The following is a 15075-nucleotide window of genomic DNA, read 5'->3' on the forward strand; positions in this document are numbered from 1 at the left end:
CTTTAAAGTTTCGACCTAGAAGACTTGAGGCAGACTTTAAAGTGTCGGTAAACATTACCGTCTTTAATCATGTCTTCCTCTAATATTAAAGTTTGCCGGTATAGCAAATTTAAGTCTTGCCAATTCAGATAAACAATTTTTCTTTTCTATTTATCTTCCATATATAACTTGATCGTTTTTTAAATTTGTCTGCGTCCAATCTCATAAGTCTTCCATTGTCTGGATTTCACTTTGCGTAAAGAAATCAATAAGAACAGTGGCTTACTGTTGAAAAAAATCTTCTCTTAAGTTATGTTATACCTTTATTAACTGTTACGTATCTCGATCATGCTGTTAAAATAGTTCTGTTAAATCCATATATGTACATTAAATTGTAAGTAAAAGTTAAACAAGAGGTCACCTGAATTTCGAAATATTTCAGTTAATTAATTAACTCTTTTTTGGCCCTACCCATCAGTCCAAGGGGTCAGTCAGGGCCAACATGTACATACCATTAAGCTGTCATCCCATGCTGATAATGTTAACAAAGTTGGAATGAATTCCAATAGAAATAAAACAAATGATAGTCAAAAATGTGATTTCCCCAATATAAACTATAGCAAAGTTTGCCCACTCCCCAGGGGCAAATGTGAGATCCCAGGGTCACGAAATTCACAATTTTGGTAAAGAACCTTAAAAACCTTCAATCTATAAAGATTGTTTGATCCCATCATATATGAGAGTAAAGAGGAAGATTTTTGAAGTTTTAGTCAATTTGACCCTTTTTGGCCCATCCGTCGGGCCCCTGGGGGGGGGGGGGGGGGGGGGGGGGGGGGGCATATAATTCACAATTTTGATTGACGTTTAGCCATAAAAGCTTCCAGCCAAATTCCAGTGAATTTGGTTCAGGAGTTTTGGAGAAGAAGTCGAAAATGAAAATTGTTTACGACGGACGCACGACGCACGACGAAGGATAAAAGGCGATTAGAATAAGGTCACTTGAGATTTCGTCTCAGGTGACCTAAAGACCAGTATCCTAAAATTTGCATAATAGTTAATTCATTGATATTTGCCATCTAATGAATGTAACGTAGATGTGTCAGTTTGCATACTTTTGTATATCAACTTTATTTCTTTGCTCAATGTAGTGTCAGTTTGCATACTTTTGTATATCAACTTTATTTCTTTGCTCAATGTAAAAAAAAAAAGAGTAATATCAATTCCTCTACTAGATTTTTGGTGACATCTCAAGGAACCGTTTCCAAACTCCCATTCCATATAAATTAACATATGATCGTGTTAAATTTTTCCATGTTTTTATCAGATATTCTATGGGATTTTATTTTGTATCCTATCATAGATATATTTCCAAATTATCTATCCATTTTTTTTTATTTTGGCTCTACTTTTTTAGACAGTTACTTACGCAGTGACGTATATCTACATTCTTATTTCAGGCGTAGACCGTGTCCCTATTCTAGGAGTTCCCAGTCGTTAGGGAGTGTATTGACTTTTGAGATCGCTATATAATCTGAAATCCGTCACTGTTAATGAAATTGCATACCTTCGTTGTGTTCTATGATATAGCTCCGGGTGATGTGCTCATTATTGGCCTCATTTACTGGATTGACGAGGACATGGTGAGGTTAAGACCCCAGATTTATTGGCATTGTTAGCTCAGGGGAAAAGTGAAATCACAAGGGATATAACGACATCAACTACCAATCAAATTAACCCTGTTTAGCACAGGGACACAACCAAATGATTTATTAATAAAAAATAGTCACGCTTAGCAAAGAGACACGGCGAAATAAACTAATAATGGTCATGTGTTGTGCAGAGACACAACCAAATGATCTACCAATAAAAATAGTCCTGCTTAGCAAAGAGACACGGCCAAATGAACTATCAATAAAATTAATCCTATTTAGTGCAGATACACACCAAATGATTTACAAATAAAAATAGTCCCGAAATGAACTAATAATGATAGTCATGTTTAGCAAAGCGACACAGCGAAATGAACTATCAATAAAAATAGTCCTGTTTAGCGCATGGACATAACGAAATAGACTAACAATGAAAATAGTCCAGCTTAGCACAGAGAGACAACAAAAGACAATACTCATGAAATAGTCATGTTTACCACAGGAACACAACGAAATAATTACCAAAAATAGTCCTGTTTAGCGCAAGGACACAACGAAATGAACTACCAGTAGCAATAGTCCTCAATAAGCCTATCGACCAAAAGAAATACACTACCAATAAAAAAAATAGTCCTGTTTAGCCTAGGGACATAGCAAATAAACTACTTGTAAAATGGTCCCTTTCAATGCAGGAATATAGCAAATAAGCAACTTATAAAATAGGCCTGTTTAGTGCAGAAATATAGCAAATCAACTTTTTTTTATAAAATAGTCTTGCTTAGTTTAAAGACATAACACATGTAAACTACCATTATAAATAGACCCATTTATCGCAGGGACTATCTAGCAAGTATCTCATTCGCTATGATATAAAACAATTTGGGGGGAAGTTGATTAACGGGTTTCACTTCCTTTTCATTCGTCTTAAATCCTGTAATGCTGATATTAAAATGTGTGGGTTTACTTACTTCGTTTTCAGAAGAAAAAAACTCAAAATATTGTATGTGTGACGAAAACACAACATATCACGCTTTTTGCGGACACATATAGATTTCGGCCATGTCAACGGAATAGTTATTCTAAATCAAAATCGATAAACCGAGGGTAAAAACAAACAAAGAATACCGACATGAATACGGAATTGAAATGTTAACTTACAATCAATAAAAATGAGGACAAAAAAAATTATTTAAAAAAAAATCGATTTGTATGGCGACCGTTAATAAAGACCAATTGGGACAGGACCATGTGTTCCGGAAGAGCATGTGCATTTTGCTTCTTCGACTCGCACATGGAAATTCAGGTCGAATACAGGTAAATTCACATCCTAAAAATGAGGCTCAGTGTGATTATAACAGAACCAACAGGCAGATCAACGAGTATCGGACAGTCGGGCTTCGTGAGGCAGGTCAACGAGACATCGGACAGTCTGGCTTCATATGGCAGACCAACGAGTATCGGACAGTCTGGCTTCATATGGCAGATCAACGGACATCGGACAGTCTGGCTTCATATGGCAGATCAACGGACATCGGACAGTCTGGCTTCATGAGGCAGATCAACGGACATCGGACAGTCTGGCTTCATATCCCAAAAAGGAAATCATATAGTGTCATCCTACTTCCCATTTTGAGAATGTGACTTAACCCGGATTTGACATAAATTTGTATGACGAGTATGTGGAGGGTTAGTGATCAAGTTTCGGGAAACCTTAACCACTCTGCCATCGCGGCCCCAAATTTGTCATTAACCATAAACGAAGCATTACTGGTAACGACACCAATAGTATGCACACGTACCAGGAATAATGGGAAAATATAGGGTTCATTGTAATATTGATTACATATGATATAACAAAAAATGATAAACATTGCAGTTAACAACCGATTAAATTGTTACTATATATTAGACAACCATATCACCATTGGTTTGTTGTGTCTCAGTAGAATATATCCTCATTATTGTCGATGGCGTGAGGTATTACCAGTTCATCGTATCCATGCTCTATCACACTTATCGTCATATTTGTATAATGGTTTTGGATTGTGACCATGAATTGATCCTGGAGAGCAATGACCCAGTATCCGACATCTAACTGTTTTTACATTAGGTGTGTCACAAGCGACATATTGATGGAGACTCTCGTTTCCTGACGAGCATCTGTCCACATACTAGAGTCGAGTTTATCATTTGGCAAGCTAATTCCGTTCTATTTAAGAAGGCAAAGGATATCTTTATCAGTTTGCAAAACAATAAATTTAGACACGGACATTTTACGTATTTACAGACTGTGTGATGTGTGGTCAAATTGTATACCCTGGTACAGCTAGTCTGCGCTCTGCTTAAACTAATACAAACTATTTTAGTTATAGAATGTTACGTGTTTTTGAGAGAAAATCCATTTCTTTCTCCCATTCAGAAAGTCTTTGCAACAAATTCGGTATGTGGCAATTATCTCTGATGTTTAAACGCTTCAGCATCACAAACATAGCAATCCTATTGTCAAAAGTACGTACATTGAGTCATTCAGATTTAATGCAAGGCAATGGGTGATTGTAGGAGTCATAGGCCAACAATCATCTCGATTCATTTCGAATTCCATGGCTATATCATAAAAAAATCGATATTAAGTAGCAAAAATAATATCTTCATGAAATGAATGAGTATAACCTCACAAAATAAATTAAAATCATCATTTATGTTTTTCTCTAGAATACGTGTGTTGGAAGCTATAAGCTCTAACTCTTGTGATCGTGTATATTCCCCACTCCTAATGACAACGCACTGTGGCGAGTCCACAAACATCTGATTGTTTGTTTTCTATTCCCCGTACAGTTATAGTATGTTTTAACTGAATTAAACCATTACTCAAACTGGCAGATGTATTTTATTTGAACTGTTTAGATTTCATTCACGTACATTAAAATATATTGATAACGTATTAGGTTTGGTGTGATAAGATATAGACATTTACATCCCATACATGTGAACTGCCAGCTATCTAGTTAATGTTGCCATACTGTTCAACTAAGATGAGTGTCACAATACGTCTTCAAAATCAAAAACACCATCGATTGATGGACATATCATGTCAAACATGTTACAGTTATTGTTTGAAATAGTATGTTAGGCTTGAAACCGCAAACGTCTAATAAATTGTGTAAAGCTTCAAACCTGTGTTTCTATGTCAGCAGCTGACCGCTATTGGATTGCAACATACATTTATAATGGAGGAAAGGGCGTGCTAAGTTTGGATATCCGAGATTAAGATCTCCAATTATTTGTTATCTGATATACAATAGTAAAAATATGAAAATAGATACATGTAAAAACCCATAATGCATTGTTTTATTGGATTACATATTATTTATGTTTTAAACATCTAACGACCGGCTGTCGCCATGAGTGTCCATATCCGCGTAGTTTTGCTATACAATACATTCTTCTCTGATTTCTGATAGATTGAATTGTGTTATTTATCGGAATGGATTCCACAAGCAACGTTTCACGTGTAGTTTCGGAAATAGCGGGTGTGTACAGGTATATCTCCATTTCAATACTAAACATGCTAGGTCTCACCAGGTGGCGCAGTATGAGATTAAACAATCCTCACCAGATGGCACTATATGAGATTACACGACCCGCACGTCGAAGTACTCAAATTACATGCATTGCTAATCACAAGGGACACAATAGACCCTTTTCCCACACAGTTTGTTTGTACTTTAGTAAAGATGGATCAAGCTATTGTCATTCCTAGAGTACGGTTTGTTACTTACCGTTGTCCTCCCTGACTCACGTGACATGTTGTTTACAGCGGATATACAATGTTATGTTTCCAAACACAGGAGAGCTTTTTAAGTAATTAGAGAGTAATATATCCCACGGCAATTTAAAGATGCCAGTGCTTCGTCGATTGTTTTTGTACGTAAACATACGAAATAAATAAATAGAGGTATCTAACAGTGTCTTCAGTAATACCAAATATATTTCACGAGTGGGGCTAATATTTTGATATTTGTCACGAGTGCGCAGCACGAGTGAAAAATATCAAAATATTAGCCACACGAGTGAAATATATTTGGTATTACTGGAGACACTGTTAGATATTCTGTTTATTACATTTTTTATCAACGAAAAACCTACCCGCATGCTAACTAGGCCTACAACGAAAGTTTGCATCCAAAAAGAAGGAGTTCCTCCTGTCCAGGTGCTGACATATATGTCAGGCTTTCTGATTGGTCAATTATTTTGGTATTTTCTAAGCATTAATTTGATTGGTCGAATCAGCAAAAGTGAAAAATATGATATTCTTCACTAGTGAAAAATATCACTTTTATAGAATGAATATTTTTGATATTTCACTGGTAAAAATGTAATAAAGATGAAATATTTAAATTTGCCACGATATCAACTAACTAGTATCAAATGTGATTTAAGGCATTGTAAATGATATTCGTGACGAGCTGTGCTAAGGTATGATTTCATGGGGGAGGGGGGAATTACCTCATAGCGATAAACCTGTACACCATGCTACTAACCAAATGCAATTTAATGGTCAAGTAAGTGGAGTGTGTCGTCGTCTTCTTCTCCTTGGTATGTCAAAGACCCCCCTCCCCTCCTCCTCCTCTCCCGATTTTGAGGACGTATTTCATATTTCATTGTCACAGGGCCCCGTGTATTTACATTTTGTTAATATCCCTCCGTCATTTTATTCTTGTGCTGGAAAGGTGGTTTCTCTTGTGACGTTACAGTTGACTATGTAATCGATTGAAATGAAAATGGAATTACAAATCTTACAACAGATGAAATAGACACAAAATAATGTAGGAATACCGAGACAAAATAAATCTGATAGTCGTTTCAATATTTCTTTATTATGGTTATTATTTTGTTGTTCGTAATTTGCCAATTGTGTACACGATAGTTTTGTTTTGATGTTTTATAGCACAGGTTTTAGAATTTATTGATCAAATCCAGAAAAAGATAGCCTAAAGTAGTACAAAAATCAACATTTACACATTATGTGACACACGACGAGTAATGGAGACACAGTCCTGACGCAGTGTTGAGCCAGTCATCACTTGGTCTCCCCAATGGAGACTTCAGTTGACGGCGAACATAGTTATCGAACGAATTGAAATCAAAGCGTGTAGTATGGGGTATTATTGTGCTGACAATTGATAACGTGCTATAATAGACAAGGCACATTTTGTGGTTTTGATTGCTGTGCCAATCTGACAGCCATGGTGACAAACATACCAAGTCGTTTATTACATTGGATTTGTGTTCCTGGTTTGATTACATCTGGCAGTGTATATGAGGTCTACGGTAAGTGTGCGAGGGTCAAGATAAATATCGGCTGTGAATCGACCTTATTCAAGGCGGGATACAATTATTTCTAGAATTTAAACAATATCTGATAGAGCAGCATTGTTTAAGTATATGTCGTTTCACTGTTTCCTTCTTTGTCTAAACTATGTCTGTTTTTCCCTGTTTGGTCGCCACTATTTGTTATAACTGATCGTGTTATTTCGTCACCATTCCATTTGCTGTTCACTCACTTGTTTGTTATGTTGTCATTTTATTGCTACCTTTCCTTAATTCCATCCTACTGTTTTCCTTACCACTCTTGTATTGATACATCACCATCCCCTTGTATTGATTCATCACCATCCCTTGTATTGATTCATCACCATCCCTTGTATTGATACATCACCATCCCCTTGTATTGATTCATCACCATCTCCTTATATTGATTCATCACCATCTCCTTATATTGATTCATCACCATCTCCTTATATTGATTTATCACCATCCCCTTATATTGATTCATCACCCTCTCCTTGTATTGATTCATCACTATCCCTTGTATTGATTCATCACCATCCTTATATTGATTCATCACCATCTCCTTGTATTGATTCATCACTATCCCTTGTATTGATACATTACCATCTCCTTGTATTGATTCATCACCATCTCCTTGTATTGATTCATAACCATCTCCTTGTATTGATCCATCACCATCTCCTTATATTGATTCATCACCATCTCCTTGTATTGATTCATCACCATCCCTTGTATTGATTCATCACCATCCCTTGTATTGATTCATCACCATCTCCTTGTATTGATTCATCACCATCTCCTTGTATTGATTCATCGCCATCTCCTTGTATTGATCCATCACCATCTCCTTATATTGATTCATCACCATCTCCTTGTATTGATCCATCACCATCTCCTTATATTGATTCATCACCATCTCCTTATATTGATTCATCACCATCCCTTGTATTGATTCATCACCATCTCCTTATATTGATTCATCCCCATCTCCTTATATTGATTCATCACCATCTCCTTGTATTGATTCATCACCATCTCCTTATATTGATTCATCACCATATCCTTATATTGATTCATCCCCATCTCCTTATATTGATTCATCCCCATCTCCTTATATTGATTCATCACCATCTCCTTGTATTGATTCATCACCATCTCCTTGTATTGATTCATCACCATCCCCTTGTATTGATTCATCACCATCTCCTTGTATTGATTCATCACCATCCCTTGTATTGATTCATCATCATCTCCTTGTATTGATTCATCACCATCCCTTGTATTGATTCATCATCATCCCTTGTATTGATTCATCACCATCTCCTTGTATTGATTCATCATCATCTCCTTGTATTGATTCATCACCATCTCTTGTATTGATTCATTACCATCTCCTTGTATTGATTCATCACCATCTCCTTGTATTGATTCATCACCATCCCTTGTATTAATTCATCACCATCTCCTTGTATTGATTCATCACCATCTCCTTGTATTGATTCATCACCATCTCCTTGTATTGATTCATCACCATCTCCTTGTATTGATTCATCACCATCCTTGTATTGATTCATCACCATCTCCTTGTATTGATTCATCACCATGCTTGTATTGATTCATCACCATCTCCTTATATTGATTCATCGCCATCTCCTTGTATTGATTCATCACCATCCCTTGTATTGATACATCACCATCTCCTTGTATGGATTCATCACCATCCCTTATATGGATTCATCACCATCTCCTTGTATTGATTCATCACCATCCTTGTATTGATTCATCACCATCCTTTGTATTGATTCATCAACATCTCCTTGTATTGATTCATCATCCTCCCTTGTATTGATTCATCGCCATCTCCTTGTATTAATTCATCAACATCTCCTTGTATTGATTCATCATCCTCCCTTGTATTGATTCATCACCATCTCCTTGTATTGATTCATCACCATCTCCTTGTATTGATTAATCACCATCCCTTGTATTGATTCATCACCATCTCCTTTTATTGATTCATCACCATCTCCTTGTATTGATTCATCACCATGCTTGTATTGATTCATCACCATCTCCTTGTATTGATTCATCACCATCTCCTTGTATTGATTCATCACCATCCCTTGTATTGATTCATCACCATCCCTTGTATTGATTCATCACCATCCTTGTATTGATTCATCACCATCTCCTTGTATTGATTCATCATCATCCCCTGTATTAATTCATCACCATCCCTTGTATTGATTCATCACCATCTCCTTGTATTGATACACCACCATCCCCTTGTATTGATTCATCACCATGCTTGTATTGATTCATCACCATCCCTTGTATTGATTCATCACCATCTCCTTATATTGATTCATCACCATCCCTTGTATTGATTCATCACCATCCGTTGTATTGATTCATCACCATTCCTTGTATTGATTCATCACCATCTCCTTGTATTGATTCATCATCATCCCTTGTATTGATTCATCACCATCTCCTTGTATTGATTCATCACCATCCCTTGTATTGATTCATCACCATCCCTTGTATTAATTCATCACCATCTCCTTGTATTGATTCAACACCATCTCCTTATATTAATTCATCACCATCCCTTGTATTGATTTATCACCATCCCTTGTATTGATTCATCGCCATCTCCTGTATTGATTCAACACCATCTCCTTATATTAATTCATCACCATCTCCTTGTATTGATTCATCACCATCCCTTGTATTGATTCATCATCATCCCATGTATTGATTCATCACCATCTCCTTGTATTGATTCATCACCATCTCCTTGTATTGATTCATCACCATCTCCTGATATTGATCCATCACCATCTCCTTGTATTGATTCATCACCATCTCCTTGTATTAATTCATCACCATCTCCTTATATTGATTCATCACCACCTCCTTGTATGGATTAATAATATTCTCTTGCATTGTTTACATCTTTACATCGTGTTTACATTGTTTGTATCGCTACAGGTGTTGTTTGTCACTAGTTCGTGATGCCTTTCACTAATCCCCCCCCCCCCCCCCCCCCCCCCCCCGCTACAGGTGTTGTTTGTCACTAGTTCGTGTTGCCTTTCACTAATCCCCCCCCCCCCCCCCCCCCTCGCTACATGTGTTGGTTGTTACTAGTTCGTATTGTAATGTTATTTATTATGTCCTCTTGTTTGATGACACATTTGTCCTCGTGAGGCATCGATCCTTCTGTTCTTACGTTAATATGTCCTCTTTAGTTCCTCATTTGATCCCGTTACAGTGCCTTCTTGTGTTGGTTTTCATTACCTTTCGGTCTTTCCTTGTCATTCCCTGTTGTCATTTGATCATGTAGTCCCCCAATTCCCCAGTTTCTTTCAATCTAGCGTTTTGTTGTAGAGCCTGAAATGCTTATAAAGAGTATTACGGCGAAAATATAAACAAACCTTGACATTAGAAAATCGTCCTCCGTACACTTAAAGGAAAGTCAATATGTTGCTTTTCCTTGTTTTCGCAATAGCCCAGATTAAATCGTAAGCCATCATTCGGTTATCAATGTGGTATTTTTATTGATTTCAGAAATATGATGGACTTTACGAGTAACCTGCGCCTGCGCATTCGGACAAATAATCATACAATGGAAGCAGTGGTAGAAACCATTCGGAAAAACGATTCGGATGATATCGGGGCTCTATACTACGTTGTAGCTGTTGTTTTTATCTATGGGTTTTCTATAGTAATGATGATTGCGTCACATATCCGCAAAAACAAACAGGACAACCAGCTTCGTGTCTACTTAAAGGAAATGGCGGTGCTGAGGAAAAACGACAGAAGGGAGAAATTGGTAGGAACAATTTCCAGCTTCACCACCACCAAGAAGAACAATTTTGCAGAAGAATTTGAGAAAAAGAAAACTCCAAAATTGATTGATGGAGTGAACGAAGAAAAACAGGAATTGCTTTTTCGAGCGAACAGTACAAGTGACGACACGAATGATTCGGGATTACAGCTTAATTACGACGAGGACTCGGAATCTCCTCCCAAAACCTGTGAAAGCCAAAATTCAAAGCAGAATTCTCTGTTGGTTCACGTGATTAACGAACAGACGTCTTTGTGATTTTCATCTTGCTCATACAGGCTCTCGTTATGTCATTGTGATTTTTTTTTCGTTTATTTTCATACACGGTTACGTCACGACAACATCCTCTTTGAAACACTTAATTATATCATATTTTAACATCTATAAAAAGATGGGCAGTTTGACATTAAAAATGTCATTGTGACAACTGGAATCACATAGATCCTATCCATATCACTACCAACACCCGGGACGCAAAAATTACAGTTTACCAAACCGATCTACACCATTAACCCACTGGCATGCTTTTAAATGTGTAAAAAATTGTTTATACCGTAACCTGTACAAAGAGAATTATGGTTTTGCATATGTTTAGGTTTAGAAACACCAATTGTCTTAGATAGAAGACAGGACCTTTTGATAAAAAAAACATTGTTCACTATATTTGTGTTGCATGCATTGGGCGAAGGGAGGTAAGTCTAACTCAGCAAGTGTATACTGTGGCGTTATGTTGTACGTTATGATCGTCATTAAAGAAAGTGTAAACTGTGACCTTATTTAAGCTAATAGACGATTCCCAAAGCTAAAATGGTGCTACAAATGGCTCAGAGAAATGCTCCATACATCAATGTCTGGTCAGTGTTGTGATTTATGTCAAACTATGTACAGTAATTATAAGCGGCCTATTTTCCCTAGAGATATCCTAGTGTCAGTCAGTATGGACGCCAAGATAATCCAACAACGTTTATAGAATATCTGAACTTCGTGACAAAACACAATACAAATGTCAAGTTTTAAATGTCATACGTCTATGAAATGTATGGTACGTGCTTATCTATTGAAGTAAATGTTTCTTACATGTATGTCATTTATTTGACGATATATTGATCTACTGATTACGTACAGGATTTTGACATATGCCTTATGCTGTATACATGATCGGATTAATTTGATAATGTTCCAATTATTACACGTATGAAATTTTCCCGATAGAGTCCATCAACCAAGAAATCTCTACAGTGTCCCAGGGAATAACAAGAAATCCCTACTGTGTCCCAGGGTAAAACAAGAAATCCCTACTGTGTCCCAGGGTAAAACAAGAAATCCCTACTGTGTCCCAGGGAATAACAAGAAATCCCTACAGTGTCCCAGAGTAAAACAAGAAATTCCTACTGTGTCCCAGGGTAAAACAAGAAATCCCTGTGTCCCAGGGTAAAACAAGAAATCCCTACTGTGTCCCAAGGTAAAACAAGAAATCCCTACTGTGTCCCAGGGTAAAACAAGAAATTCCTACAGTGTCCCAGAGTAAAACAAGAAATCCCTACTGTGTCCCAGGGTAAAACAAGAAATCCCTACTGTGTCCCAGGGTAAAACAAGAAATCCCTACAGTGTCCCAGGGTAAAACAAGAAATCCCTACTGTGTCCCAGGGTAAAACAAGAAATTCCTACTGTGTCCAAGGGTAAAACAAGAAATCCCTACTGTGTCACAGGGTAAAACAAGAAATCCCTACTGTGTCCCAGGGTAAAACAAGAAATCCCTACTGTGTCCCAGGGTAAAAACTATCAACACGGCACATCAGACTGTAAAACAGTAAACCTGATAAAAGCTTCCTCCGTATGTTCCGAACAGAACAGAGTGGGAACAAATTCCAATGCTACTAAAACAATATGTGTTATACTATAGACAGGAAATCAAACGGACATCCGGAAGTTATAGCAGATTTACTGTAATAAATTATAAAACTCGATATACCTGATAATGAAATGATAGAATGCTTGATCATTCCATATCAACATGTTGTTTAAATGTTTAATATATTTTGTAATTATATGTACAGTTTGTAAAATAAATATATTTCGGATATATAGCTGTCACTTTCATTATGATATAACAATTGTGTTACAGTATGGCGTACTCGTATATTTAAGAAATGAAATTTATTTTTTTAACCTTTATAAGCTCATAGCAATGTTGGCTTCTGGACATATTCCATGAATCGCGTTAAAGCACAATTGTTTTTTAAGCAAGCGGCCCATGACTTTAACGGTCATCTGACTCTTAAGAACCATTGTAGAATGCAAAAGTTTTTACGAGGCTCAACAATAACAACGCTTTGTTGTCTCCCCTTCCTTAAAACCTCACCAGTCTCAAGCTCAGTGGCATCAGTGGCGAAGAAATTTTAAATGTCTTTTTCAAGATGACTGTCATGGCGGCCATCTTGGATTTCGGACCGCCCCGCAAAATAACAGCACTTGGTCAGGACCATCTCAGGATAATTCCAGGCAAGTTTCAACCCTTCGGGTCAGATGACCGAAAACGCATTTTATTCATGATTTTGCCTGGGAGTGACGGGCCATTTTCCCTAACTAAACATTCACTGATACCAACATGGCGGACTTCTATTTTTAGCATAAACCCTTCTTGTTGTTTTATCAGTCCGCTTGTTAAGGCCAATCTCTATAAAAAAAAAAAAGTGGTTTTGCCTTCAGTCTTGTCTGGATGTGTACACAGGGTGCAGCTTGGTTTAAACGATCTAACAAAATCAGTTCGTTTTCAACATATAAACTCATACTTGGTGAAGCCCCACATTCTACGATAACGTTGCCCAGAAGCGGTCCCTAATCAAAGCAGCTCGGTTCTTTGTACAAGCTACGAGCTTCTTTTGGTCAATGACTTTACCGTGATGAATTACTTTTGTTCTTCCTCGAAATTCGCGCCTTTTGAACTATTGTCTTTTCATTTATTTCTCTTTTTTATTATCTTCTCATGGGGATACTAAAGTTTGATGACCTTATAATGAACATTAAGATTTCTTTTGTGATATGTAGTGATTGCAGATTCACTATTTATAGTTAATCAGCTTAAACCTGTTGATAAATCACACCTGTATCAATTCAGCGAAATGGGTCCGAAGGGGATAACACTGAGAAAGCGTTTCGGTTCGTGGGCGACAGCATGCACAGGATCGTGATTTTTCGCAACGGATAATATTGAAATGTTTGTTTAGTTTTTATTTTCTGATTGCATTAAAAACTCGCAATTAAAATTTGTAGTTATGATAGGCAACAGGCAATATATTGTTGTCCCAGCTGAATAAGAATAAGTCCACCATGTGTGTTTTCTTCTGTATGTAAATCTCTCCCAGAATGCACTGCGATCAAGGTCAAGTGTATGCAAAGTAGATTCTAGGCCTAATGTTCAAAAGTTCGTAGTTTCTTGGCTTCATTACGACAATTTCTGACGTTATAATTTTTTTTTTCTATTTGTAGGTCTTAAATAGGCATATATACATGGACTGAATTTCATTTATTGTCAAAATAATAACAATTTATTACACTCTGTCGGAGGTGTAGCATCTCTAAGGAAAAATTGGCCCATAACACTTTTTTCTAAGTTGTCACTTGTCATTTGAATATCGCAGAATATCAACTACATTGCCATATCTGGAACAGGTGGTGAGAATGGTAATCTATCGATATGTCCGGGCATATATGACGGGTAAATCGTGGACCCTAGGTGTGACACTGCCGTTGGCTGAAGGGATAGAGGAAAGTCTGTATCATAGGACTCGCGCCAAACAGTGCCGAATGTGCCGAGAGTGTCATGTAATAGAGATCATGGGGGCGACCTGGAGAGTTTAATGTCGTCATCATTTGCTAACATATTCCATAAGGTCATAATACCAACTCTCGCTGGTATCGACCTCAGGCAGTAGCTGGTAAGGATTACTTCTATTTCAGCAAGAAACACAGGACCAACATAGCCTGCAGTTCTTCATGGAGTTCTTGTCTTTTTGGTTCTTCAGTAGAAAAAATGGCTATGTTGATAAAGGTGATTGTTTACTGTTTTACGTAATCATCAACTTAAGTCTTTAAAGGACAGATTTGAAACGACGTAACAATAAAACTGAAGTTCGTTGATGACATCGCCAATTGAAAGGAACATAACTTTATTGTTTCAAAAATATGTCCGGATATAAATCAACTTCAGAAGAGTCGGTTGCAGTCTTAGAAATGGTTCAAATA

The 15075-nt window shown here is 37.0% G+C and overlaps 1 protein-coding gene across 1 annotated transcript; it reads left to right on the top strand.

Moving 5' to 3' along the window:
- Positions 1–6722: 6722 nt before the first annotated feature.
- On the top strand, positions 6723–12608 carry LOC117325137. Its single transcript, XM_033881104.1, has 2 exons — positions 6723–6959; positions 10551–12608. The coding sequence occupies exon 2, from the start codon at positions 10555–10557 to the stop codon at positions 11086–11088; it is 534 nt and encodes a 177-aa protein (XP_033736995.1). The 5' UTR covers positions 6723–6959; positions 10551–10554; the 3' UTR covers positions 11089–12608.
- The last annotated feature ends 2467 nt before the right edge of the window (positions 12609–15075 follow it).

The sequence above is a fragment of the Pecten maximus genome, chromosome 4 (assembly GCF_902652985.1).
Source record: "Pecten maximus chromosome 4, xPecMax1.1, whole genome shotgun sequence".
Taxonomy (NCBI): domain Eukaryota; kingdom Metazoa; phylum Mollusca; class Bivalvia; order Pectinida; family Pectinidae; genus Pecten; species Pecten maximus.

What these genes read in the sequence shown, in the direction of transcription:
- LOC117325137 (XM_033881104.1), top strand. Translation starts at nt 10,555, where the DNA reads ATGATGGACTTTACGAGTAACCTGCGCCTGCGCATTCGGACAAATAAT.